General features: G+C 41.7%; 2 protein-coding genes across 4 annotated transcripts in view; one reads left to right on the top strand and one right to left on the bottom strand.

The window, feature by feature from the left end:
• Positions 1-26,444, top strand: part of LOC134531241 (peptide deformylase, mitochondrial-like) — a 76,081-nt gene extending 49,637 nt beyond the window's left edge. Inside the window, exons 4-5 of one of the 2 annotated variants that reach the window (XM_063366930.1) lie at positions 7,592-7,715; positions 26,128-26,213. In XM_063366930.1, coding sequence (XP_063223000.1) covers positions 7,592-7,677 — 86 coding nt within the window. In that variant the 3' untranslated portion in view covers positions 7,678-7,715; positions 26,128-26,213. Of the gene's footprint in view, positions 1-7,591; positions 7,716-26,127 lie in introns of both variants that reach the window. The other variant, XM_063366929.1, reaches the window with a different exon arrangement.
• Positions 107-11,289, bottom strand: LOC134531242 (uncharacterized). Of its 2 annotated transcripts, XM_063366931.1 has the most exons (3): positions 10,773-11,289; positions 7,463-7,594; positions 107-1,961 (listed from the first exon to the last, which is right to left on the bottom strand). In XM_063366931.1, exons 2-3 carry the CDS (start codon positions 7,541-7,543, stop codon positions 1,593-1,595), a joined length of 450 nt encoding a protein of 149 aa, XP_063223001.1. In that variant the 5' UTR covers positions 7,544-7,594; positions 10,773-11,289; the 3' UTR covers positions 107-1,592. The 2 variants fall into 2 exon arrangements, with proteins under 2 accessions (XP_063223001.1, XP_063223003.1); XM_063366933.1 differs by lacking the exon at positions 7,463-7,594 and having other exon boundaries at positions 10,760-11,289.
• Positions 26,445-26,890: the final 446 nt, after the last annotated feature.

Here is a 26,890-nt window from a genome sequence, read left to right as displayed (position 1 = left end):
TCCGCAATAAAGCCGAAAATGGGAACAAAAAAGGAAACAATTTCAACTTAAAAATCTAACACTTTATGTACATTAAATGTTACAATTAAGAATAAAAAAATTTAAATGATGCTAAAATTATGGTATTTTACTGAATAATTAACATACAATACATTTCAGTAATGTAAACATAAAAGTGCTCGGTACTTACTTCGTAACAAGGATACAGTACATACTGTACGTACTCAGACTTCATTAGCCATTAAAATAGCACAACACTTTAAATTTACAACTTTTATGAAAAAAATCACTCACTTGCTTTTGTTTCTTGCTTCGTAAACATCTTTTCTTAATTCTTGAATGAATTTTCAGCAACATAAGTTTTTCAGCCAACTGTGCATCGTCTTGTTCTTCTAAATAGTGAAACATTCCGAAGATGTGTTGCAAACCCACTTCGTGAGTCATGCGCGCCTTCCCATTGGGCTCGTCTTCTTCACTTTCAGTTTGATCTTCTTCCTTCACGCCCTCTCCCCTTGATTGTTAGCGATTTCCTCATCTGCCAAGCACTCGAACCCCGGCTCGTTAGCGTCACACTCCAACCACTCTGCATTGTTCCCAAGGTCAACATTCTCACCACCCGGAACTGATTTTACCAATTTGGCCAGCATTGCAGTGGGCGTGTCAACATTGTAGCCGGGTCGACTCACGGCTTCGACCAGACTGCAAGCTATTAAAGTGAAACAGTGTAATTATTCAGAGAGGTGTAAATGTTGTTATAGAACAGGACTAACCACATTCGTTAACTTGTTTTTTATTGACAACAATCATGAGTATAAATGCTTAATACGTGCATACATGCTTAATATTAAAGGAGTATAAAACCCCGGGGGGCTTCGCAGGCCATTAAAAAAAATTATTCAAACAAACAATACAATTTAGACTGAATCAAATGAATAATAAAGCCCTAAACATGGAGGTTCGGTGCGGCCAGTGGATAAATTACACAAGCCCAAACTCGATATTGGCTCGCGCAGCAAATGAAGTGATTGGCGTTAATGGCCAATAAAGATGAAACTAATTAAAGCCCCCACAACAAAACAAGGCGGCCAATATCGGTGCGGCGTGAACAGAAAGAGTACAGAAGTTAATAAATTCATCAATACAAGGAATCAAACGTTACGTCTACCAGTGGCAATGCAAACCACGTAGGAAAACTGGCAGTATAGCGAGACACAAACATAAATGCCCATACTACAGCCCAAATGGCTCAAACAAGCATTGTGGCTGATTAAAGTTAACTTTACAAGGGCGAAATAAGTAAGAAAGGCCACGGCCACATCGAGCAAGAAATTTACCATTACTGTATGCAAGTTACCATCATCGCTTCAACCTCCCCCCCCAAGAGTCCCTGCCAGAGAGCCAGCCAAATCGGAAGACGGCGGCGAGACGGTCGGCATCGAGGCGCTGTGGCGGAGCGAGGTCAGCCGCTCACAGTGGCAGGCCGCAGACGCAAGATCGACGAGATGCCTGGGTGCAGACGGAGATGGCGCGCAGCCAACGGTGACTTCCCCGTGCCTCCACCGCCAGGGATAGGCGGGAGACTCGGAGAGGCGTCACAGACGCAGCAGCAGGATCCATCCAGCCAGACCAGCAAGAGCCGCAACAAGCCAGCACTGCCGCGCCGGGCAGAGAGCGGCCACCGACTCACGGAGGCGCGAGAAGCCGCCTTCACGGAATACGGGTGGCAGCCACGGACCAGGCGGCGGCTGCGCCGACAGTAGCGGGAACAGATTGCAGGGCAGGCCAATGGCGGGCCCATGCCAAGGAGACGACCAGCATGCAGATGGCTGGATAGGCATGGAGGGCAGCTGCAGCTGGCAGAAGCGAATGGCTCTCTCGGGCAGGCGACCGTGATGCGGCGGGGGGAGAGGGAGCAGACCCAACTCGCAGAGACGTCTCTCAGCGAGGCTGGCAGCAGACGACTGCGGAAGACAGACACAGCGAGCGAAGGGGAAATGGGCAGGAATGACGCACCAGACCTGAAAAGGGTAGGCCGGCAGCACCGTGCACACATGAAAAGCACACACTAAAATACCAGTGCACTGGATTTAAAAGAACATTAGGAACAAACAACACGTATAAATATGCCAGCGGGACTGATATCAATTAGGCAAAAAAGGTAATCGAAACATCATGCCAGATAGGGCTTAACTTGACACGTGACATTTTTTAAATTTATTATTAACTTGAAGTGACTTTAATAATATCGTATTAGGTGCTAACAACCTGTGTATTACATAAGGCCCTTCAAAAGGAGCCAACAATTTCACATTTAACTGAGCTGAAAGACTAGGCAAAACATAAGACCGGCACAAAACATGATCTCCAACCTTAAAATCATGGGCTGCTCTGTGTTTGTTATAAGCAGTAATAACCTTCTGTCTGGCTTTAACGAGATTACACGCAACGCTATCAAGAACACATTCAAGTCCGGCGACGTCCAGGCTGGAGTCCAGCGGCGGCAGGCCCCACTGATTAAGCAAGGGATGATTGAGCTAGCAGCCCAAAAAAGGGATGGAGGGAGGAAGGAAATCTGAGAGTATAATGACAGGCGGAGTTCAGGCCAACGTTAATGAAATCTAAATCAGAGTCCCACAGAGTCTGATCTATACTATAAAAAGATGTGAGGATGCTTTTAAGGACCTTATTGACTTTCTCTGACTGATTGCCCTGGGGAAAGTAGGTGGAGCTGTAGATAGGCTTAATTGCCCACTCAAAACACATATCCCTATATACGTTCGACTGAAAATAATGGGCGTTGTCAGAGACAATCATACAAGGGGGGCCAAACAACTTCCAGACCTGTTCCCTCAGGGCCTTTACAATGGTAGTGGCCTTCATATTTTTCAGTGGTTACAGAACCACGAACTTCGTGAAGATGTCTAACACCACTATCAGGCATACATTGCCTTTTCGGGACCGCGTCATCGGACCAAAATTATCGATGTGAAGAACGTGCATAAAAGCATAAAAGCCAACTTTAGAATTACGAGGAGGCTTCGCGATCTGACAGTCATGGCAACTGCGTACGTACTTCTGAACGTCCTTGTGTAAATCGGGCCAGAAGAGGTGGGCAAAAATTCTGCGAAATGTCTTGTCTTTCCCCAAGTGTCCTCAAATCAGAGACGAGTGAAAATATGTGAGCACCATGGCTCTTAAGGCGGCAGGCACCAAGGCCTTGCGCGCTCTACCTGAAAAGCCAGTAAAAAATAACATTTCCTGCTCAAGTATATACGGGACAGGCTTTTTTGCGGCCAAGTCCTTACGAATCTGCACACGAAAGGGGTCCTGACTCTGACTCTCCCTAATGCTGACCTAGGACTCAGGAAAAATTTTACAAGAGAATAGAAAATTCACAGGAACCAAAGTCGCCTGTTGTGGGACTTCAAATTCCTCAGAGCAGAACATGCGCGAAAGCGCGTCTGCGACAACATTATCGGTACCCTTAATATGGTGAATGACAAAACGAAAGCGGGATAATCTAAGTACCCAGCACCCTAATTTCCCCAGCTGATGCAGGTGATTACAAAGCCAACTAAGGGCCTGGTTGTCGGTGAAGAGATCGAATTCACGACAATCCAAGTAGCTCTCGAACTTCTCTAGCCCAAATAAACATGCAAGGGCCTCCTTCTCATAGATTCCTAATCGCCGCTCCGACTCCGACAGGGACCGGCTCGCGAAGGCAATAGGCCTAAGTTTGCCCTCCTCCAGGTGGCCTAAGACAGCGCCTAATGCAATGGATGACGCGTCGACCTGCAGCGTGAAACGCCTATCGAAGGCAGGCAGGATGAGAACAGGCGGAGAGGCGATGCGGGACTTCAAAGCCTGAAAGGCCTTTTCTTGTTCCGCCCCCCCAAATGAAAGGCACATTTTTCTTACGAAGCAAATTCAAGGGAGCACTTGTGGGTGTAAAAAATTACCCCGTGCGGGGGCAAACAGCCCACGTCCATCTCTACCTGCACCGCCAGTTACAAGCATTGTTTTTCAACACCGCTAACCTTGACTTCGCCAAGGCTACTTGCGTAAACGCGGTAGAGACGCAAAACTAAATTACAAGTTTGATTGGGTGTGCAGTAGGTTATTGCAGCGTTCAAACCAATTACATTATATGCAAACATTTAAATTTATTCCCGATAAATTAGAATACATGAACTACAGACAAATGGAATAAAATATATAAAAAACGACATAAAATTTACAAATGCTATACGTGACGCCCGGCCGTAGTGATCACGTTACCTGCAGCACAAAAACCTTGCCATCGCATAAGTCTAAGTCTGTCCATCACCGCGCGAGGGAGGGGAGGGAGAGTCCACACGAAATTTTGGCTACCGTCCCAAAAACAACCTCTTCTTTCACCATTAATAAATTAAAGTTTTACTTACATGGTGCTCGCCGTGCCGTATAAATTTACCAAACTGTAGCGCCTCGGGTACCCGGGCTGTAGACTGGGCGTAGACGACCATGTTGCACAGTCAAATGGCGCCGGTCGACGCACTTCGGGGCGTGGTGGATTAACACTCGCGACTTGCGAAAAAGTTTAAAATCGTTGAAGCGAAATACGTTGCAGTACATTCCAAATTATCAAAAATATAATGCAGCTGATGCAGGCCGCGGCAACGATAACCCCGCGTAGCAGTGTCCATGGTTAACCGTTCATACCGAAGTGTAGGTCGCGTCCCAACTCCCGAGCACGGAGTTACCCTGGGATCTCATATTCACAACTGACCCGCCGTCGGTCAATGCCCGCAAGCTTCTCTCGACTAGACTGCCCACAGTCCAAACTGTCCGCTCGCAGCATACGTCACACTCTCGTGACGTCATCCACCTCCCTCCGCTAATTTCCCCCTCTTTCATGCATGGACAAGTCCATTCAGCAGGGGTCAATGGCCGCACGGTAAACCACAGTACTTGATTAAATATTAACTAAAACTAGTAAAGACTTATATAAAAATAAATATGAAAACATTACTTAAAAAAATTATGTTAAAATTATAATTAAACATAATAAAAACTAAACATAATCACGTGAGACACCTGAAGTGTCTCACACTCAACGAGGCAAAGTCACAAATGAATCTAGCGAAGTACCCTAACATACCGAGAAATCGTTGGACGCCCTTCAAATTCACAGGTCTCGGGAAATTGACAATGGGAGCAATCTTCTCCGGATCCATAAGTAGGTTACCCTGCGAGATAACAAAGCCCAAGAATTTAACAAAAGTTATGCCCAAACTAATTTTGTCAGGATTGACGGTCAGATTAGCGGATCTCAAACGAGTGAAAACTTCAGACGAATGACTTAAATGTTCCTCAAAAGAATTACTATACACAATAATATCGTCGACATAATTAAAGACGTAGTCGAATTTGAGATCATTCAGAACGTGGTCAAGGACACGACTCAGAGCCTGACTGCCAAAACTGACGCCCATGGGAATTCTATTAAACTGATAGTTTCCAAAAGGGGTTGAAAAAGCGGTAAATTTACGACAGCTAGCATCTAATAAGCACTGGTGAAAGCTCTGGTTTAAATCAATAACAGAAAAATATTTCGCCTTTCCCAGGTGCTGTAAGGTGCTTTCTACAGTCGGCAGGGAATATATATCGTCCAAAAGGAGCTTACGGTTCAAAGGAATAAAATTGTGAACCATCCTCCAGCTGACACCGTCCTTCTTACGAACAAGAAAAGTTGGACAGCTGAAATCGGATGTAGAAGGCGAAATTACCTCAGCTGCTAAGAGCTTGTCGATTATGCTTCGCATCGCCTGTAACTTGGGCGGAGAAACCTTGTGGTATTTACTGCGGACTGGTATTTCATCCTTCAAATACAATTTATAAGGCATGATGTCACAATACTTTCCCAATTTGGTAGTGATAACATCGGGAAACGAATCAATGAGCCTCGCGATAGCCGCCTTGCGCACGGCCCCGTCCTCGTCACTACAAGCCAACACAATAGGATCCCCAGACTCAAAACTCAACGCAACGATAACAGAATGAGCAAAATCAAAACGGAGCTCGTGACGAGCCATGTTCAAAACACAACGAGATTTTCTCAAAAAATCAAGACCTAATATGAAATTAGGCGAAATGCCTGGCACCACCACGAACTTCCAGTCCCAGGAAAAATGATTAGTTTTAAAGTGCAAAATAACATATTTATCAGCATGCAACAGCTCGCCATTAGCGACACAGATGTTAACGACGTATTCACACCTGACACGACGCGCGATGTTAGGAAATTTATGAATCAAACTCTGAAGGCAGCTGTCACTAATTACAGAGCGAGTGGCCCCAGTATCCACTAAAGCAGGGTAAAAACAGTCCTGAATAGAGACAGGAGCGTAAAGCAAATACACTGGGACAGAGGATTTTTTTACAAGCCGACGAAAGCGACCTCTTTTGCGCCCGTCACTTCCTGTTTTCCGGGGCAGTTAGCCCTATAGTGCCCTAGGCCCTTGCATCTAAAACACAGCCTGTCATTGAAATCAATGCGCGGCTTGACGCACTCAGCCGATACATGGCCAAAGGCGCAACAATTTGAGCAGCGCCCGCGCCGATATTCCGGGTCAGGCTTCGTCAAGGGGGCGCGCGGCGCAGCAGTGGGATCGGTTACACTCTCCGCGCGGCAGGCTGCCTCGGGCGGGCGGGACAGGCGCTCAGGGTGACGAGTGGTTTTTTCGTGAGAAAATACGTCACCCGAGTTAGAAAAGGGCCTTGGCTCAGCATTGTCATAGGCCCGTGACGACCTAGACTTCCAGTCCCCCTCTGAGACAGCCCTTGCGTGGCTGTCAGACACGAACACCTGATCTGACGTCCGCGGGGCATGCCTGGAATGCTCTAAGTTCTGAGAGGTGGAAGGAAATTCAGCCTCGTATTTAGCGACAGCCGATAAACGGCTTTCAATCTCGCCCCCCCAGACTCGCAACTCACTCAATGACGTAGGCGGAGACAGCATGCCACAGTGTCGCAACACATAAGGAGATATTTCCCTAAAATTAATTGGACGAATTCTGCCTCAGGAGTGTTAAGTTCTAGGGTGTCAGCATACGTGGTAACAGAACTAACATACTGAACAACTGACTCATCAGGCCGCTGGAAGCGAAAAACTAAGTCGTGCTTACATGCGTCTAAGACACGCAGCGGACACAATGACCGCACGACAGAGGATTTAAATTTTGGAAAGTCTAATTCCTGGACTATGGCTTCAGTATTGGTATCCACATAAGTCCCCGAACACTTCCTCAAAAGAACCTTCATAAATGCCTCAGGCGGGACTAAAATCAACTTGGAAACACGCTCAGCAGCGATACTAAAATCCAACACGGCCTTAGGCTCATTACCCCCCAGGACTGGGAGGGGTTTCAGGTCCACAAAAAAATAACTTCTGGTTAAAGGAATTAGCGGAAGGTGCACTTACTTCAGGCGGGGCCCGTGCCGGAGAACTCACAGGCGGAACGTCACATGCCTCGCGAATGAACTGCACCAGACGAGCACGCATTTCCCGCACCGTGTCGGTCGGCAGCGACGAGAGACCATTCTCCTCTAGGTGCTGCACGAGCCCGGCGCGGTGGAGTCGATACACCCCGACACACCAGTGGAGTCCATCATCATGAAACAGCAAAGCAACACTGAACACACTCTGAAACAGCAGAGTAGCGCAGAATTGGCAGGTGGGTGGACTCACGGCTTCGACCAGACTGCAAGCTATTGAAGTGAAACAGTGTAATTATTCAGAGAGGTGTAAATGTTGTTATAGAACAGGACTAACCACATTCGTTAACTTGTTTTTTATTGACAACAATCATGAGTATAAATGCTTAATACATGTGTACATGCTTAGTATTAAAGGAGTATAAAACCCCAGGGGGCTTCGCAGGCCATTTAAAAAAAAAAATTATTCAAACAAACAATACAATTTAGACTGAATCAAATGAATAATAAAGCCCTAAACATGGAGGTTCGGTGCGGCCAGGGGATAAATTACACAAGCCCAAACTCGATATTGGCTCCCGCAGCAAATGACGCGCATGGTGTTAATGGCCAAGAAAGATGAAACTAATTAAACCCCCCACAACAAAACAAGGCGGCCAATATCGGTGCGGCGTGAACAAAAAGAGTACAGAAGTTAATAAATTCATCAATACAAGGAATCAAACGTTACGTTTACCAGTGGCAATGCAAACCACGTAGGAAAACTGGCAGTATAGCGAGACACAAACATAAATGCCCATACTACAGCCCAAATGGCTCAAACAAACATTGTGGCTGATTAAAGTTAACTTTACAAGGGCGAAATAAGTAAAAAAGGCCACGGCCACATCGTGCTGTACTGTATGCAAGTTACTGTCATCGCTGATACTGACCAGTACACGCAGCTCCCCCGACCGCAACCGAACGACCCGAGACGAGAGCTCGCAGGCCCTTATAAGCACAATATAGAGGGCGCTGGAGCTGCGGCGGAATAACACACTACAGGGGAAGGAGTGGGGATGCGGAGGGGATATCCAACCAGCGGAAGAGGTAGCGGAGAGGGGGAAACGAGGAAGGAAGGGGAAGGAATCGCGCAGCTGTACGGCGACGCAAGAAGCATATGCAACATCTCAGTCTCTTCTTCACAACTCAAAGGGTTTAGCTTATCATTTGATTCGACATTAGGCAAGAGTTTTCTCCATGACTTATTCTGAGTTTATGGTTTCACTAAGTCCCATGCAGATGCAATGTCGTAAATGCTGTCAAGGATTTTGTAGTATTTCCAAAACTCTTTTAGATCACAACCTTCTTCAATTTTGGACATTAGCAGCTTGGTTCTGTACATTCTTTTCATTGTTGCAATGACTGCTTGGTCCATGGGTTGCACTAGCGAGGTAACGTTTGGGGGGAGAAACTTTGCAAAAATTTGTCCATCAGAAGATTTCAGTACACTTGTAGCTGAATGAGAAGGTGCGTTGTCGATTAACAGCACAGCCTTTTCAGGCAAATTTTTTGCTTTAAGGTGTGTACGCACTTGAGGAACAAAAATCGTTTCGAACCATTCTTGAAAAATTTTTTGGTTCATCCGTACTTTCTTTTGGTTATAATAATCAACGGGCAAATTTTCTGCTCTTGCGCCCTTGAATGATCTCAGTTTTTTTGGACTTTCTAATGACATGAAGTCTAAACTTATGACCACTCGTAGCATTACTGCACAACATGATGGTCATCCTTTCTTGCCCCGCTGCTTGACGTTCACTTTCAAATGCCAAAGTGCGAGTGGGAAGACATTTACAAAAGAGTCCCGATTCATCCGCGTTGTAAATTTGTACAAAGGATAACTCCTCTTTTTTTAAAAAAAAAAAAAAAAAATCAGATTCATGTTGAAAATCAACAGCTGCTTGTTGGTGGCCACTAAGATATTCTCCGTGAAGTCCAATCTTACAAATTCCATGACGCTGCTTAAAACGAGTTAACCAGCCAGACGATGCATCAACATTTCCTTGCAGCCCTAACAGATCAAAAAATGTTTTTGCCGTAGCCGCGATTATAGGACCATTTACAGGGATTTCCTCATTTCGCACCTGAGTTAACCACTCCGCCAATGCTGGGTCTAGATTTTCAAACGTAGAACTCTTCATAGATTTAATTTTTTCATCGCAGAAGCATTGTCCAACATTGATGAAAAGTTCACCAGTTTATCTTTTTTCTTTAAAATGTCACGCACTGTTTTTTCTCCAACTCTATAATCCAAACACATCAGCTTCCTTACACACCATTTTCTACTTTAGAGATCATTTCCAGTCTTTGCGTTATCGTAAACACGACCTTCTTTCGCTTTTCTGGCATTTTAAATTCATAACGAAAAACACCAAACCAGGCAAACACAAATACTAAACACTAAAACATGATGTAACTAGGCAAAACTAAACTTCTACTGGTCAGCAATCACGCTCAGTGTCAACTGAAAAGGGTGAGCGGAAAGAAAAAGGTGGGCATGTCAATAGACCAAAGAGAAAGAAACGAAGAAGCCATGAGGATGAGGGAGGAGGAAGGGGAGTGAAGCGACCTTGGCTGACTGTCTGCTCGTCAAAACAACCGTACGACTAGAAACAAAGCGCGAATGAGACGAAAATAGCAACACATGCCAGCCTACTGCGTGATTTCCGAGAAGGCCTGTACCTTTTTACTGTATACTGCACACAATGCACTCGTCAGTAGAGTTAATATTTGCTAACTTGTAATAAAATACAGATTTACATATGTGGTGTATTTTTTGTAGCATGCGCGGATAATCCGCGCCGCGCATCATCCGCCCACGGATAATAGGCAGTTTACTTTAGTTAAATTTAGCTAACATTCAAATACTATACTATTGTAGTAGTGCAATTGGTGAGACAGTAACCAATACAAGAGTGTTGAAATCTTTACGTTAAATATCAGTTACAGTTTACAAATTCCTCTACTTCAAACACTTGAATTTCAAAAGTTAGTTGGCATAGCAAAGTCGATAATAACGTTACTAGAATAGTTATCTCTGTTATTCTCTTGAGTAGATGGTAAAAAATGCATGGTTGAATCAAAGCACTTAAATAGGCTGTAAAACAAATGAGAATCTACTATGAAAAACTAAACAGAAGTTAAAATGATACATTTGAATGTTAACTAATGAACTTATATCACTACTCAAAATTACACACAACACATTATAACCCTACAGAAATAGCAATATAACAAAATGTACCTTATTTACATACCACATTTACAATCTAGGTTCATTAGTATTTCCTACATTAGGAAATGATAGTTTTCGTCTAGCATTGATGACTGTGATATGGGTTCTTCTCCACACCAGAGGTATAGTACTGGAATCCGCCGAAGTTTCAAAACAGGGCACGATGACTCTCGGAGTGCCAAATCAGCAGCGGTAGGCGACTCCTGCTCCAGAACTCTGTTCTGTGGTTGTTGATGATTCACCAAAGTAACACCATCCTCCAATTGTTCACTAGTCAAAGTCAGTTCTTAAATAATGGTTCTGATCGACGTCAGTTAAAATAGTTCACTTATTGGACCAAGTTCATTTCCCCATATATATTCTTGCATTTACACAAAATAAATATACAGTGAACTCTCCATATCTCGGACTAAAAGGGGTGAGAGGTGGTCCGAGTTACCGTTTGTCCGAGATACCGAAGGGAAATAAAGGGAGAGAAGACAGCCATATGTTTTAACTAACGGGACAGACTGTACTGTTAGTAGACATGGCACACGGGAAGTGGCAACACAGCAAGTTATATCAGGGCTACGGTTGGCTGTGGTATTACGTTGCGCATCTTAAATACAAAAAACGTAAGGGACGTGGTGATAAGATAAGCCTGTGCTATATGCTGAATAATGAAAGCATTGTTTGCCTGCTGCGGAGACTCGTGTTGTTTACGGAATGGTCTAGGAGAGGAGATGAAAGAGAGGGACGGAGAGAGGCGAGGTCAGCTGTCTGTTTCTTGTCTCTTACGGAATGGAGGGGGCGGACAGAAACCGTGGGAGATAATAATACAAAATATGTACCGATAAAAATACGTACCGATAAAGGTTTTTATAAGCGTATGTAATGTAAATTTATAACTGTTTAAATAAACATTAATTATATCACTGTACCATGTTCTGATTTTACATCGTTTAGTCAGAGTCTGAGTAAAACACACTTTCGCGGCTGTCACTGTAAGAGCATGAAGGGGAGAGTAAATCAGCTGGCCTAGCTACTGCAGATTCTGTTGACTTCGAAGGCTTGAAAAAGCTGTCAATCTTCTTCTGAACGGTCTTGTGTTGCTGCTTACTGATTACTAATTCCCGTGCTGCTCGGAAATGTCTGTAACATGACTGAAGGTCAGCATCTGAAGTTGAATCAACAATGTTGATAAGAGTATCCAGGGCTTGTCTAGCACTGGAAAGGTCCTGCTTTGATAGCGGCTCTAATTCATCCTCTTTGTCAGTGTCTTGCTGCGTGGTAGTAGGAGACAAAACATCTTGAGCTATCTCTTCCTCAGTCTGAAACTGATTACCAATATCTCCTTCATCAGCATCCAACCATTCAGTGACGTCTTCTTTTGTGACACCTGTTTCGCCTTCAGCCATTAGTGTACGCTGGTAGTCACTGGCTTCAAACCCTAGAAAATCTGGCTCTATGTCACCGTCAAAGAGCAGTATATTCCACACATTTGCAAGTGTAGATGTCTTGATTTCCTTCCATGCAGAAGCCCAGTTGAAAATTGCAGACCTAATGCTGTAATTTTGAATGTTCTGCAGTGTTCTCATTCCTCGAGTATCATCCTCTTTGTCCTCTGGTTCTTCCAACACCACCATCACTTCGTCTAGAAAATTTTTTTTGTGTATTCTCTTGCATGCTAAAATTATTCCCTGGTCCATGGGTTGGATAAGAAATGTGGTGTTAGGAGGCAATGCCAAGCATTTAATTTTTCCATCCTGGCTACACATCTTCTCCGTATCGGGATGAGATGGTGCATTGTCAACAATTTGCAAAGCCTTGACATCTTCTGGATCAATGCCTAAAACTTCCGTCTGAAATTTCTTTACTTCAGGCACAAACTGTTTATGGAACCAGTCGCCTGTAATTGCCTGTTTAAACCAAGCATTTTTTGAGCTGGTATAGTGAACTGGCAGTTCAGTCATTATATCCTTTAGCTTTCGAGGTCGGCTTGATTTTCCCACGACAACAGACTTAAGACGACTGCCGTCAGCATTGGCGCACAGTAGAGCAGACAGCCTCTCTTTACTCAGTTTACGCCCAGGCGCAGTGCCCTCGTGTTTATAAGCTTGTGTATTTTCAGGCAGTGAACGCCAAAATAGGCCCGTCTCATCCGCATTGTAAAGCTGCGCCTTTGTCAGTCCTTCATCGTCAATTAAAGTGCAAAGCCGTTTTCTGAATGGCTTGACACTCGCAGTGTCTGCACTCAAAGCTTCTCCGAACATCCTTTTATTAACGATGCCGTGTGTGTGTCGGAAACGCCACGTTAAGACAAAATGCCTTACGAGTCAAATATTTATATCCTATGGTTGTAGTTAAATAAAAAAATCATAATTGTAATTTTTCTGTGTAGATATTTCTCCACAACATTATTGGACATCTTAGCCGGACACATTCACGCATTGAAAACTGTTCACAAGCTGAGAAATTAAGTTAGTGTGGAAAAACAGGTTTTTTTTTTTTTTCTTTGTGCATGTACCTGCGTGATTATTTAGAATTGTGAGGTGACTGTACTTGTATGTGTTACATCTCTGCAAGTTACACATATTTATATTTCAGTATAAATAAAAACAGCCACAATAATGTTTGCTAAGGTCGGAAATAAAAATGGGAAATAAACGGCTGGAGGGAATTAGCAATGGTTAGCTTCAGTTATAATTTAAACTAAAATGTCTCAATTATATAATTATAGATTCATTACTAAAGTGTTGTACACAAAAGAACTCCTAATCATAACAGTTACTTAGGCCTTAATTTCACTATGATTAAGGACATTACCATATGTATATACATATTTTCCCTTTATCATATAGCTATAAAATTATCATTGGCCTGTGCTGTGTAAAATAAATATCGTTAATTCATGAAACATTAATGTGGTCACTTTTTGTTTTTAGACTTACAACCTAGAAAGGTTTTTACGTATGGTTAACTGCAAAGGATTACTGCTAATTATATTTTGTTAGAAACATTTTTAAATTACTAAATTTCATTTTTAGTCACTGTGCAGTATTCTCATTATAAAAGACTTTTTCAACAAACAGTAAATACTATAGCCTAGACTTATTCAAAACTTTTACGTTTTTAATAAAATATCATAACTTAGGACTTGTCAGTGTTTAATTTATTCAAAACCATTTTTAAATATTTAATTATTCATCATGTACACTGTAATTAATTTTTAACATGCGATTGTTAGATGTAATTTAATCCTCATGTTGAAATTTTACGGCAGACTTGCTTCATTTAAGTAGAAACAATGTGCTTGCACTTGGCTTTGTGTAGGTTAGTTGTAGGATGAACTCTGGTAAGTCCATTTTAATTTTAAGTTTCTCTTAATAAAAATTAAAATCAAACAATTTTTGATTTAAATTATAGCCATAAAAGTAAGTTTTACACTGATTAAAAATAAATACCATTCAATCATATTTTTATAATCCACTTTGAAATAAGAAAATATAAACTATATCCTACTAATATAATAAACGCGGAAGTTTGTAAGTATGGATGGATGTATGTATATTTGTTACTCTTTCACGTAAAAACTACTGAATGGATTTGAATAAAATTTAACCTACAGCTAGCTTATAACCTGGATTAACACATAGACCCCATATTAATATGAAATTTCATTCCTAAGGGAGTGAAAAAGTGATAATTTCATTTTATAACAGAAAAAATCATAGGTCATAGACATACAAATAGTAAGTGAGTGAGTTTCATTTCTCTATGTCTGACACACGATCATACACATAGTAAGGTTTGGCAAATTAATATTTTTCTCCTTGGTAAGACCAGTCCGCTTAGTGGAGCTCGCAGCGGCTAGCAAAATAAAGGCGCTAATAACAGTTTTGTTCTTAACTTCGTCAATAGATAGAGTTGCCATGAATTTTAAACGCACCATCTTTTGATGCGTTTGTCATGTCTTTAATTTTTGTTTGTTTATGCCATATGCGTTCCTATACAATTCATCCAATTGCGATGAAATTTTCGTGATTTGTTATGCGCATGCCCATGAAGGTTACTGAGACGGTATAACTATTTTTCAATAGTTGGAGCACGAATTGTATAAAAAAATGTGTTTATTTCATTTTATATAGCGGCACTTTGTCTGTTTATGTTGTATAAGTGCGCACGCATGACACAATTTTTTTAAATATAAAAGAAGGACAGAGATAATGATATATATATATATATATATATATATATTGAGTGAGATAGAGACGGAGAGATAATGATATATATATATATATATATATATATATATATATATATATATATATATATATTGAGTGAGATAGAGACGGAGAGATAAGTTGAGATAGAGTGATGTATAGAAAATGAAATGGGTTAGATAAAGAGATATACCTATAGATGTATAGAGATATATAAAGACTTAAATATAGAATATATAGAGATCGTGGGAAGTATAGCAAAACCCCTTATTTGCACTTTTCATGGGGACAAAGTAAAAAAGTGTAAAAATCGGGAAAGTGTAAATAAAGGAAAAAGTAAGAAATTTGTTAAAGTTAATTAAAATTTTCACATCCTGCAGCGTTCATAACAAATACGGGCTACATTACACATACGCATTGCACCACGGTAAAAAAATTAAAAAAAAAAGGGCCGCAAATTGGAAATTTACCGTCAATAGCGCGCTGAGCGCGAACGGTCATTGTACTCAATCAGCTGTTGTTATGGCGCGGCGTGGCCGCCGGCTTGCTCGCCGGCTAGCTCTCTTTGTTCTCTGAGCTGCGCATGCGCAGTACAACTCACTCAACGCTCCGCCCAGACTCGTGACGTTCCATCAGCAGCCAGCCAATAGATGCGAGCTTAGCGGAAAAAAATATAAGCTCCACCTTCCTTGTACCAGTTTATTGGTATACGCACCAGTTTTCTCGCTGCCGTGACGTGTTCAAGTTTACGTTTATCGTGAAGTTCTGATACCAATAATTAATGATTTACGATCCCCAGAAATAAATGGTTAGTTTAAAAAATGTGCGTCAACTGTACAATACTTCCGAAATTATAAAATATGTATAAAACACTTACCAAGAGTCCGCTCATTTTATCTTGTGAAGTTTGTCTCGTACCAGTATTTTGGCTAAGTTGTGACACAAATACAGTATCAGAACTAAAAAATCAGCCACGTTTAGTTATTAGTGAGTTTACGTTTTTCCCTCGTGCATTTTAGATTGTCTCTTGCTATAATTACACGGACTTTTACATGCCTAGGCTTAAATTATTACATGTTTAGAAATAAAAGCAACTTTTCATGTTATAAAATATGTATATTTTGCGATTTAAAATGTTCATTGCCGACTATAAACGTTACGTTTTTCACAATGTTTTTAGGCCTACTATGGTTGTTACATGACGTAAATAGCGGGATGGATTCGATTTTTGAGACGTAATTCGCGTGAAAGTATTGTATTGGACTAAATGGGAACTAAACGGGACCTGAAGAATATAGTGCAAATAACGGGAAAACGTAAATAACGGTAACGTAAATAAGGGGTTTCACTGTATATACAGGTTGTATCACAATTCATGTTACAACGCTTGAGCGTAGAAAGCTCTTATTATTTGCAACCATTTTTGCCAATAAACATGTTGCCGGAAATGCGTAGTTAAGCCCCTGTAGCCCCTGAAAGAGTCAGCGTAGGCAACCCGTTGTAGAGTTTTATGTTGTGGATGTGCGGGCGTTCGAGTAGAGAAATAACCTTTTTAATCATGGCACAGATTTTAATTTCACTCTGAAATCAATCATAGCTTTGACTTTTTTTCACAATATTGAAATTGTTGCATACGTTTTAACAACGTGACAGCCTAAAGCAACGGCTCAAATGACGCCCACCTTGAGCGACACAGAGGTGGCAACGGCGAATCATGTTTTCACGGATACGCACACGGATATGTGTGGAGTCGACCTTATGATTTTGAACGCTTCAATGATTCGCTGTATAAGCTCTTCTACCGTTTCTACTGGCATAGCGTAGATAAGCCCTTTTACGTAACCCCACAGAAAGAAATCTAACGGGGTTGGGTCCGGTGACCTTGGCGGCCATGCGACAGGGCCCGCTCGTCCAATCCATCAGTTTGGAAATGTTTGGTTTAAATACTCTCGCACTTGCAGGGAAAAATGAGGTGGTGCCCCGTCATGTTGGTACCACATCACACGTCGGACATGCAATGGAACCTCTTCAAGAAGACCTGGTAGTTCGTTCTGAAGGAAGTGGAGGTATCCGGCGCCGGTAAGTCATGGCGGAAGAAAAAAAGTCCCGATGAGTACGCCGTCAACAATACCGGCCCACACATTAATTGATAAACGTTCCTGGCGAGCTGTAACACACGTTGCATGCGGATTGACATCATTCCAAACATGATTGTGTTGCGAATTGAGAATAGCGTCCTGAGTGAACTTGGCTTCATCGCTGAATAAAACCGCTAACTCGGGGTTTCTCAATACTCTTCGAATGTACCAACAAGAAAAGGTCATGCGAAGAGGATAGTCCGCCGGACCCATGTGTTGCACTTTTTGAAGGTGGTACGGGTACAAAAGTTGCTCATGAAGAACTCGCCAAACAGCCATTTTGTCAGCGTCCATATTGGAACCTTCTGCCCTTGTGCTTGTATCCGGACTCTCCTCAAATCTCTGAAGTACATCTTCAAAACTGGGAGTACGAACCCTGCGTGGAGTACCAGCATTTGGTCTTGTGACGGCACATGTATCAGTATCACGCATTCACTGAGTAAGTCTTGCAAACATGGTGTGAGCTGGAATCCTACGACCCGAATATCGTTCTTCGTACAGATGATGGGCGGCTCGTCCATTTCGTCTAGCTTCCCCGTAAACAAGCAGCATGTCCGTGTACTCACTAAACGTGTACTCCATTGAGCTCCACTAAAACGTCGCCCTTTTCAGAACCACAGCGAAAGAAATGACACCACGAGTTTGCTTGTACGACAGAACAGTCAACAACAGACCACCAGTGATATCAAAACACACTGCGACACTGCGATGTCACGCTGCGCAGTGCTATGGCACGGCACGAACGGAAGAAAAGAGGTGAGGGCGCCACCAACGGAAGTAAAAGGGGGCGGGGGTCAGCATTCGACATCGTACAGTCCTCTGGAGCACTGCCCGGCGTCGTAAACACGTTATTCACCACAGCATCGTCTGTCTCGCACAAAGCCCAACAGGTTGCCTACGCTGACTCTTTCTGGGGCTACAGGGGCTTAACTACGTGTTTCCGGCAACATGTTTATTGGCAAAAATGGTTGCAAATAATAAGAACTTTCTACCCTCAAGTGTTCTAACATGAATTTTGACTTTGATGCAATTTCCAATCACTTTCTAAATCATTTGCAAATCCATCAGTCGTGAAAACAACTTTATTATTAACATTTTGGCATACACAGTTTCACTACACAAAAATATACTGAACCCATTTAGTAGAGGAGAGCGGGAATACATTGGACAATTTTTACATTAGCAACAATATCGTTTTTTGTAATCAAAATTTTAAGATTTTCCCATTGCAAATAAATTACTTAAACGTTCTGCTATCAAAAGGATGTGATATTGATGCTACATTATGTGACATTACAACAGCAAAAATAAAGAAAGAGAATAGTGTACACTGTCCAATGTATCCCCTTATGCGGGGTTACATTGGACATGAGAAAGGGATAGTTTGGACAAAGTAAAACTCAAAGAAATCATTTATTTTATTGAAAACACAAATTATTTTAGAACTTGTTTACTTTACATAAGTATTAAAAACTAATAAAAAATAGAAATTTAAGGTTTATACAATTTTTATACCAACAAAGTGAAGCGAAATAAATTCCAAACACTAACTTTTGAACATTTGTGCTTAAAAATAGTAAATGTTATTCTTATGATATACATATCTTTAAAAAGCTCTCAGTGATAAACAGTAATATTTTTATTAAAAAGAACAAATTATTTTCTTAGGCTTATGTGTTTGATAAGATTATGGGCTTTAGAGATATCTAGCCTATAAAGTCAAACAAAATAAAAGTTTAACCATTGTAATCAAACTCGTTTAACATTTTTGACTTAAAGTAATATCGTCCCCTTCATGCAGAAATCAAGGATATTTTACAGCAAATATCCGCAGAACAAACAACTGATTTATCCTGCACATTAGGAAAAACTAATGACATCCCTTTTTTCCGAAGAAAGTTTACATCAAATTCTGTAGATGGCTGTATGATAGTTTCTACCTGACCTACAAAGTGTTTAAAGTACTTTTTTTGGGCAAACTTAACAACAATGAAATCAGACACCTTGATAGAATTTTTGTCCTCATCATCACTCCTTCTGATAACTCGGAAAAACTGAATGAGGAGTCTCCTGGTTCATCGCACAAGTCTTCAATTTCAGCTTCCAAAGATGAGGATGAGGGCAGCACTTTCTTCTTGACAACTCTTCTCTGTTTCATTTTTAATATCTCTATTTTCTCTGGTGTGTCGGTTGCTATCATGCACCGCCCTCGCTTTCTACTGCGGCTGGACTGTTGTCTTGGCGGTGCCTTAGGAAGTGGTCTAACATCCTCATGTGTAGGCCTAGTGAAGATAGTCCTCGGGGGAGTTGTTGGAGTACAACTGGATCCAGGAAAAATGTGCTGAAGTTGTGAGTTGGTTTCAAGGGTGCTTGGTCCTGGTTGGGGTGATGAGGACCGATTGTCTTGAACCTTAGCAGCAGCAGCAGCAGCAAGCAAAGTCCGATCTGACACAGCAGTTGATAAAAAATCTTGTTCTGAAAAATTATTCCTGTCAAGGTGATACCTGTCGATCTGAATGCTGATTTTATATTTTCTGGTGTGGCCCCTCGATCCCAAGCTGCACTCGCGAGTTTCGGGATTTAATAGATGTTCATGGTGGCATTGGGATTGGAGTTCCAAGAGTTCACCTCAGCACTGTAAAATGTTTTGAATGTCCCAAACACACATCTGTCTACAGGTTGTAACTTGTTGAAGGTGTGAGGCGGCAGAGTCAAAATGACTATTCCGTTCTCCTTGCAGAAATCAAGGCCTTCAATGCTGAGATGGGTTTCATGGTTGTCCATTATCAACAGAACTGGCTTGTCCTCTGAGCAACAAACATAATCCTTAAAAAAATGCAAAACTTTGACAAAATTGTCTGTTGTCATCCAACCTGATTTATGGGCTAGACCTAATGCCCCAGCTGGCGCTCCGGCCATTATACGAGCCTCGTTGAACCTAATCCTAGGGGAAACCCATATGGGAGGAAATGCATTTCCATTGGCACATATGATACCCACCTGGGTAATGAGTTCTCCACACTCCCTGGAAGTCACAAGACCCACTTGCTTGCGACCCTTTTCGCCAATAACTTTCTGAGAAGGGGGAACAGTGGTGACCTCACTTTCATCCAAGTTATAAATGTATTTTGGGAGAAAGTGGTACCTCTGCAACACTTGTTCAAGTTTGTTAAAAACTACTCCTACAGTGTGCTTATTAAAAGCAGTCATTCTTGCCAAGCTAGTGGCTTCAGGCATTCTGAGGGAAAGATTACGATGTCTCTTCAGAAATGCGGAAAACCAGTCAACCCGCAGCTTCTTCTTTGTGCCAGGATGTTGGCAAAGTAATACCACACTTATGCGAGCTGTTTGTTATGTTTTGGGGTGAGGCCATAAAACATGCAAGAGCATTTTAATAAATAATCAGCCAGTTTTTGCTCTATGTCATCAGGGATAACTTGTCTATTTTTAAAATTTGTGTCAAAACTCACATTTTCGATGCTTTCATCTTTGGCCTTTTTAACCAAGTAAGCCAGGCGAGATTTTTTCAATCCATGAATGATGGCTGCAGATCGTACAGAAGCTCCATTCTCCAAAACTTCTAGAACAGCAGCCTTTGTTTACTGCTTCTCAAACTGTCTCTCAGTCCTTTTCTTGTATTTCCTAACCATCTGAAAGCATAACAATGTCATATTTGTATCACGTAACAGTATTAATAAAATCTGTGATTAAAGGTGCAAGTAAGGGGATACTTTGGACAGTTGTCCAAGGTAGCCCCATACCCTGTCCAATGTAGCCCCAAGTAGGGTTAGGAGTTTTCTGCACACCAAAGGCCAAAATTCTGCGATAGTGAAAAACAAATTCTGCGATAGAAAACAAGAAATTCTGCGATAGAAAACAAGAAATTCTGCGATAATAAATGTAAAGTTCTGCAATTTATTAAAAATAGTTTATCACGTTTGAAACATGTATATACAACCTAAAGAAGCCAGTTTTTCCAACGAGCTAACAAAAACAATTTTGAATAGTTGTTTTACAGAAACTGAACTTTCAGCATCGTGGAGAGCCGTTTATGGTCCAATAACACATTGCAAATGGAGCAAAAAAGTTTACCACCATCACTGTATCACACCTGGAAATTCCTTAGCTCTATCTGCCACAGACTTGTTTCCCACGTGCGATTTTCCCCTGTTGGCTTCTTTAAAAACATATTTACTCAAAGACATTTTCATTTACTTTAGTGGATCACGATATATCTATACCTAACTTATATCTATATATTTATATTTTTTTAATATGCTGTGGGGCCGACATCTTGTGCCAACGGCCATAAGGTCATTCTTTCGTATTCGAAACCTTGTATCGATTGATTAGTCGATTGATGCGCACATATTTCCATTGACTGTGACTACAGTCGTTTCATAAAAACCGGTAGGATTGCTCGCTCAATGTGCTACTCATCTTATAATCTTATCTTTGGATTCTCTGCAAAGGAAATTTATTTTGCCGTACGTAAGTGATATTTTGGTAATTCAAACTTGTATTTTTTAACAGCATTGCCGCATTAATTATATGAAAACGTATGTTTTATACAATGTTTGGAAATTATTCACTCCGCCCATAATAATTAAGATATTATTTGGGAGAACATAACCGTTGCACACATTATTACTTCACTCAAAATGGACAAAAAAGGTACAGCAAAATCTATGATTCTGCGATTATGCGGGACTCTTGTAATTCTGCTAAATATTTCGCGATCGCAGAAAACTCCTAACCCTAGCCCCAAATAACGAAAAAAAACACTTCTCAGTATTTTGTGATGTTAGTCAGTTTGCATAATTCCTAGTTTATTTTGACACCAAGTCATGTTGCAATTCATCATATTAGTAACAGTTAAATTAAATTTCATTTCATAATGAAAATCACCCCCCATATTCACACAAAATATTATAAGGAAACCAACAAAAAGGAAAAAAATCCACTCACCTTGCTACTTTTTGAGGTAGGCAGCCGTATTGATTTAAAACTGATCAGCTGTTGTCTGTTGCACACTCCGTAGAGAAATAAATGCAGTTGGTAATGTTTTGAATGAAAATTTAGCTATGTCCAATGTAGCCCTGTGTCCAATATATCCCCACTCTCCCCAAAAATTTTTTTTAACATCATCCTTGTACCCTTTTCCACCAGTGCCAAAAGTTCCATCTTTTTCATGGTTTTGCATTTTGGTTTTCCTTGGAATGATTTTGTGTACATGCTGTACTCCAAGGCCTTTTACACACGTTCCGGTTTTCACTCGTCTGATACCGGAAGGGTGAAAATCAGAATGTGTTTAAGAGGCCTAAGAGAGGGAACTAACTATGATGATGGTGCAGGTGAAGGGGAAGAAGGTGAAGAAGGTGAAGGTGTTTGGCGATTTTTGAACAATCACCAATCACCTTTTCCTTAAGAACTGTTCTTGGTGGAACCTGCTCGTAGTGCAAATTGTTATCAGTGGAGCTATTACTCGGTGTCTGAAGGTACATCTGTCGATCAGAAGGATTCCATTCTTTCAAAAACTGTTTGTTAATGTGTTTGGGATGAAAGTGGATAGCCAGGCTGGAATTAATAAGTTGTTAAAATCAACACTGGTAGGTTTCTCACCTGAATGTTACAATTTGGATGTAGATTTTCGGCTGCAAGCTCATAAATCTATGGATTTATGTAATTAGCATGAATATCAATCAAGAAAATAATCTGCCTTTCTGAAGTGATGTTGATCCAAAAATAATGCTGGCACCCTCTAAACTGTATCTCCCTTCCCCGGGAGAGGGCACACTTGTTGGGGTCTCAGTGGCTGCCTCGCCACAAGGCGGCCGACTGGCAGAAGATGCGGCCGAGGCGTGGGTGGTGCAACCGTGTCTGAGGACAGACAGGTTGGACACACACAAATGGAATAGGTTTGTAATATATATTTAGGACTGACTCACTGAGACACTATCTTGCACGCACTGCTCCGCCTTGTCACTCTCATCTGATCACTGAGGGGAACGAGTGGATCTTTTAGTACCAGAAGGTAAAACGATGATTTCATCCAGGCGTTGGTTTCTCTGTTTTTATTTTACTTTTGGTTATTTGTCATGATATAGAGTTACAACATGTGATTTAATTAACAGAAAATATAAACAACCTGGAATTAAGATTATTACATTAATACAAGAATGGTTACAAGAATGGGCCGGCCCTTGTTAGGTCATTGACGTAAGTAGCTTAACAATTTTTTACTTAAAGTTTATGACAAATAACTTGTTGAATTATCTTTGTGAGGTTCTTGATTTCGGGTCGAAGAGATGTCATGGCTGGATACTAGTCCGAAAAAGGTTTTAAAAAATTGAAAAGCTGGCATTTTGTATATGTTGGCTGTAGTGGGAGAGCTGACGAGACGTCAGAGGGCCTGGGTCACCTGCCCCGATGGAGGCTGATCCGCTCCTCGGAAAAGTACCCGGGTTCGGTACTCGGTGCCTGGGTCCAGCACTAGTACGGTGTTACTTGGTCCCTGTCTGTGAGCATATCCCAACACATATGTTTAGGACTGAGTCACAGACAGTAGGTGAAATAGGCAGAAAATGTGTCCTAGTTATGATGACAGGTGGGGGAGGGATGGTGCTAAAAACTCGTCAAACAGGGCGATGTCTTCCAGGGTCTGCCCGCTGGTTGAGCAGACGAGCGCGATACGGATGATCCATGATTCTCAAAAAAATATCTACGATGACTAATACATTATTACTTTAGCTAGAATTACGTGGACTGACTAACGCCTAAACACTACTATGTTGGGAAACATCCCGTGGCTAAACATCTTAAGAGAAACGGTGAGGCGTCCCGATGACTTTTCGTTGTATGCAATCAGTCCTGAATCGCAGCGCGCAGTGCAGTAAGTTAGGGGCGGCCAAGACTCGTAATTAAAAGCGATGTTAATGAAATAAAGGTAGGAGGGCTTCGGCTCTCGAACCAAGGTTTCGAACATTAACTACTGAGATGCTTGTCGAGGAAGACAGACTTCGATACCTGCCCGATGTCAGCGCGACCTACCGAGGTGTGGCTGAACTGAGTAGAGATCAACTCGCGCGGGTCAGCTGGTAACAGCATTGAGGCTTATGGGCGGACTAAGCCAGTGCTCTGGTGGCCTAAGAAATAACTACGTGAACTGTTTACTGCGGGAGATGCCAGAGGGCAGGCGTTCCGCGGGCGTTCTAACTCCCAGGGGAAGGGATTCGCAAAATTACCGCTAGATGGCATGTGTTTGTACTTCATGTACTACAGTCGTGGCCTTGGAGAGAGGTAGCGCCTGGCCGGGGTTGGTGGCCGGTCAAAGACCCGGGGCGGTGTTCCCAGAAAACCCTGGACAGGGGAGGGGGTTAAAACTGCGATGCCAGTGGGAATACTGGTCTACAAGACCCGTAGACGTGATTATACTTTGGCGAAGATGATTCGCGATCATGCCAAGGAGTGCTAGTGTCGGGCAAGGTCTAGGAACTGCCCGGTCTTGAGAGTTCGCAGGCCATAGCAGTTCTCACCACGAATCAGGGACGAATTACCAGAGACATCCGTGCGCCAAGGCGGGAATAATAGGATCGTCCTGCTGGGTCATTGAATAGTAGGCACAAACAGATCTAGAACTGGGAAAACTTGAGGAGACAATTCAGATAAAGATTGGATGGGAGTGTACAGGAGGAGGAACAATTTTAAGTTCATGCAGCAGAGGAATGCTTGGAGACATTATTTAAGTTGAAAAAAAAATTATAATTAAAATTGTGCCAAAAATACTAGTTGGCGGCACAGCGCGCGAACACACACACATTCTCAGAGAAACGATCTCACAGAGATACACTCTCACATAGAGACACTCTCAGATATTCACTATCAGACATACACTCTCACAGACACACACATACACACACACTAACAGACTTATACTTTCTCACACACACAGAAATACACACACTAACAGACACATTCACTCTCTCACAGACACACTCACACTGCCACAGACAAACACACTATACTCTCACAAAGGTAGACGTACAGATACAGAGCTAGAGACAGACAGATGTACGCATGCACACACATACATGCAGTCACATTCAAGCACAGAGACTCCCTATCATCACATTCTCTGTCTCTAATCCATAGTCTTAACTTTTGTATGTCTGCCTGCTCTCTACCAAACCCGGGTACAGATACACCACAAAGGTTTTTTTTTTTTTTTTTTTTGCTTCCTAATGGTCCCCATACGCCACACAAAATGCAATGTCTGAAACAGTAAAAAAAAAGTTCTAGAAACTTCACAAGTTTAATATTCAAGGTTAATGGTAGACAGTACAATACAGTGACTACTTTCGGTCAGCAAGAATTCCATTTCTTTCTTCACTCCCAAATTTCACTTTTTTTTTTTGTCACTGTGTTTCCCTACTGATTAACAGTGTTTAGTTTGAATAATACCTATGTGTACAGTTTTTGATGTTTAGAAAATGCTGCTTCATTTCTTATGGTATAACATCATTGTTAACTATCCTGCAGATAAGATTTATTATTTTCTTTACCTTACACTGAAACCATATATATATATATATATATATATATATATATATATATATATATATATATATATATATATATATATATATATATATTGTGACAAATGAATCCATTGTCCATGATTGTAACCATCACATAGTTAAATATCCCAGTCCCAAAGTTGTTTTGTGGTCACAACGTATGCCTTCTCCTGACATGAACTAAGTTACTTGTGGTTCTGAAGTACATTTCCGGTGGTGCAGGACATAGATGATGTTACTGAGCGGTGGTACTGTGGTACAACATTGTTCTCATGTCCTTGAGGACCTGGGTTCGAATCCTGTGCTAGCCATTCACATTTCTGTTTCATGGTTTCTGAAACCATTCCAGGCAATTTCTGGGATTCTTATGTAATACACTATGGCTGATCTCTTCCACGATCTGCCTACATCTCTAACTGGCTTGTGCTATTGTCACGAGACACTGGGCGTGCCTTGTGCAGGTACGGACGAGACTGGCCGCGCTGTGTCGTGGCATGCGAGCGGGTGGCCCGCGCGCATCGCACAACATGAGATGGACCATCTGAGGGGCCGGCTGTACAGCGATGTGATGATCTGCACATCTCTGAGCTGCGGGTGCTGGCAGGAGGTGAACGCGACGGGCGGCCGGCTGCACATACCCTTCACTCCGAGGAAGGGAGCCACGCGCCTCCTGTTGCGACAGGCCACGTGACGTAGCTTCGGCCGTCACCGCTTCCTCAACTCCCATTTTTGTGTGTGCTTCCACTGTTTGAATAAATATCTGGTGTTATGAATGAAACAGTGTGTTCTATTTTAGAGTTTTCGCATTGATTCCAACTTTCTCATTGATCTATGTATTGTTAAAAGCAACCCATTTTCATTCAACTAGTTTCAAAAAGGTGCCTCTTATAAACTAATTAGTAAAGATTTTCATAGTCCTGAATTAAATTAGACCTACTTTTAAAGTGTTGTAAATAGTGGCGTTTTGCTAATCCTGTGATGATCTGCATCTTATAACAACAATTTTAAAATTGTTTTTAATTTATTTGCATGAACCTTTTTTCAATTTATTTCCCTTTTGTATTGTGCTTAGCACTCCCTCAAATTCCATTGGCTAGATAATTTCTTTGAATGCCCTGTCCTTATTGATTCATCATAGATTAATATATATTACCTACTATAAAATGGTGTTCATTCACAGTCTATCATAACATTTTTTACTATGCAATTTTGACTGTGTTAGCT

This window comes from Bacillus rossius, chromosome 3 (assembly GCF_032445375.1).
Source record: "Bacillus rossius redtenbacheri isolate Brsri chromosome 3, Brsri_v3, whole genome shotgun sequence".
Classification (NCBI taxonomy): Eukaryota; Metazoa; Arthropoda; class Insecta; order Phasmatodea; family Bacillidae; genus Bacillus; species Bacillus rossius.
The sequence above is the reverse complement of the archived record's forward strand: the minus strand, read 5'-3'. Positions and strand labels throughout refer to the sequence as shown.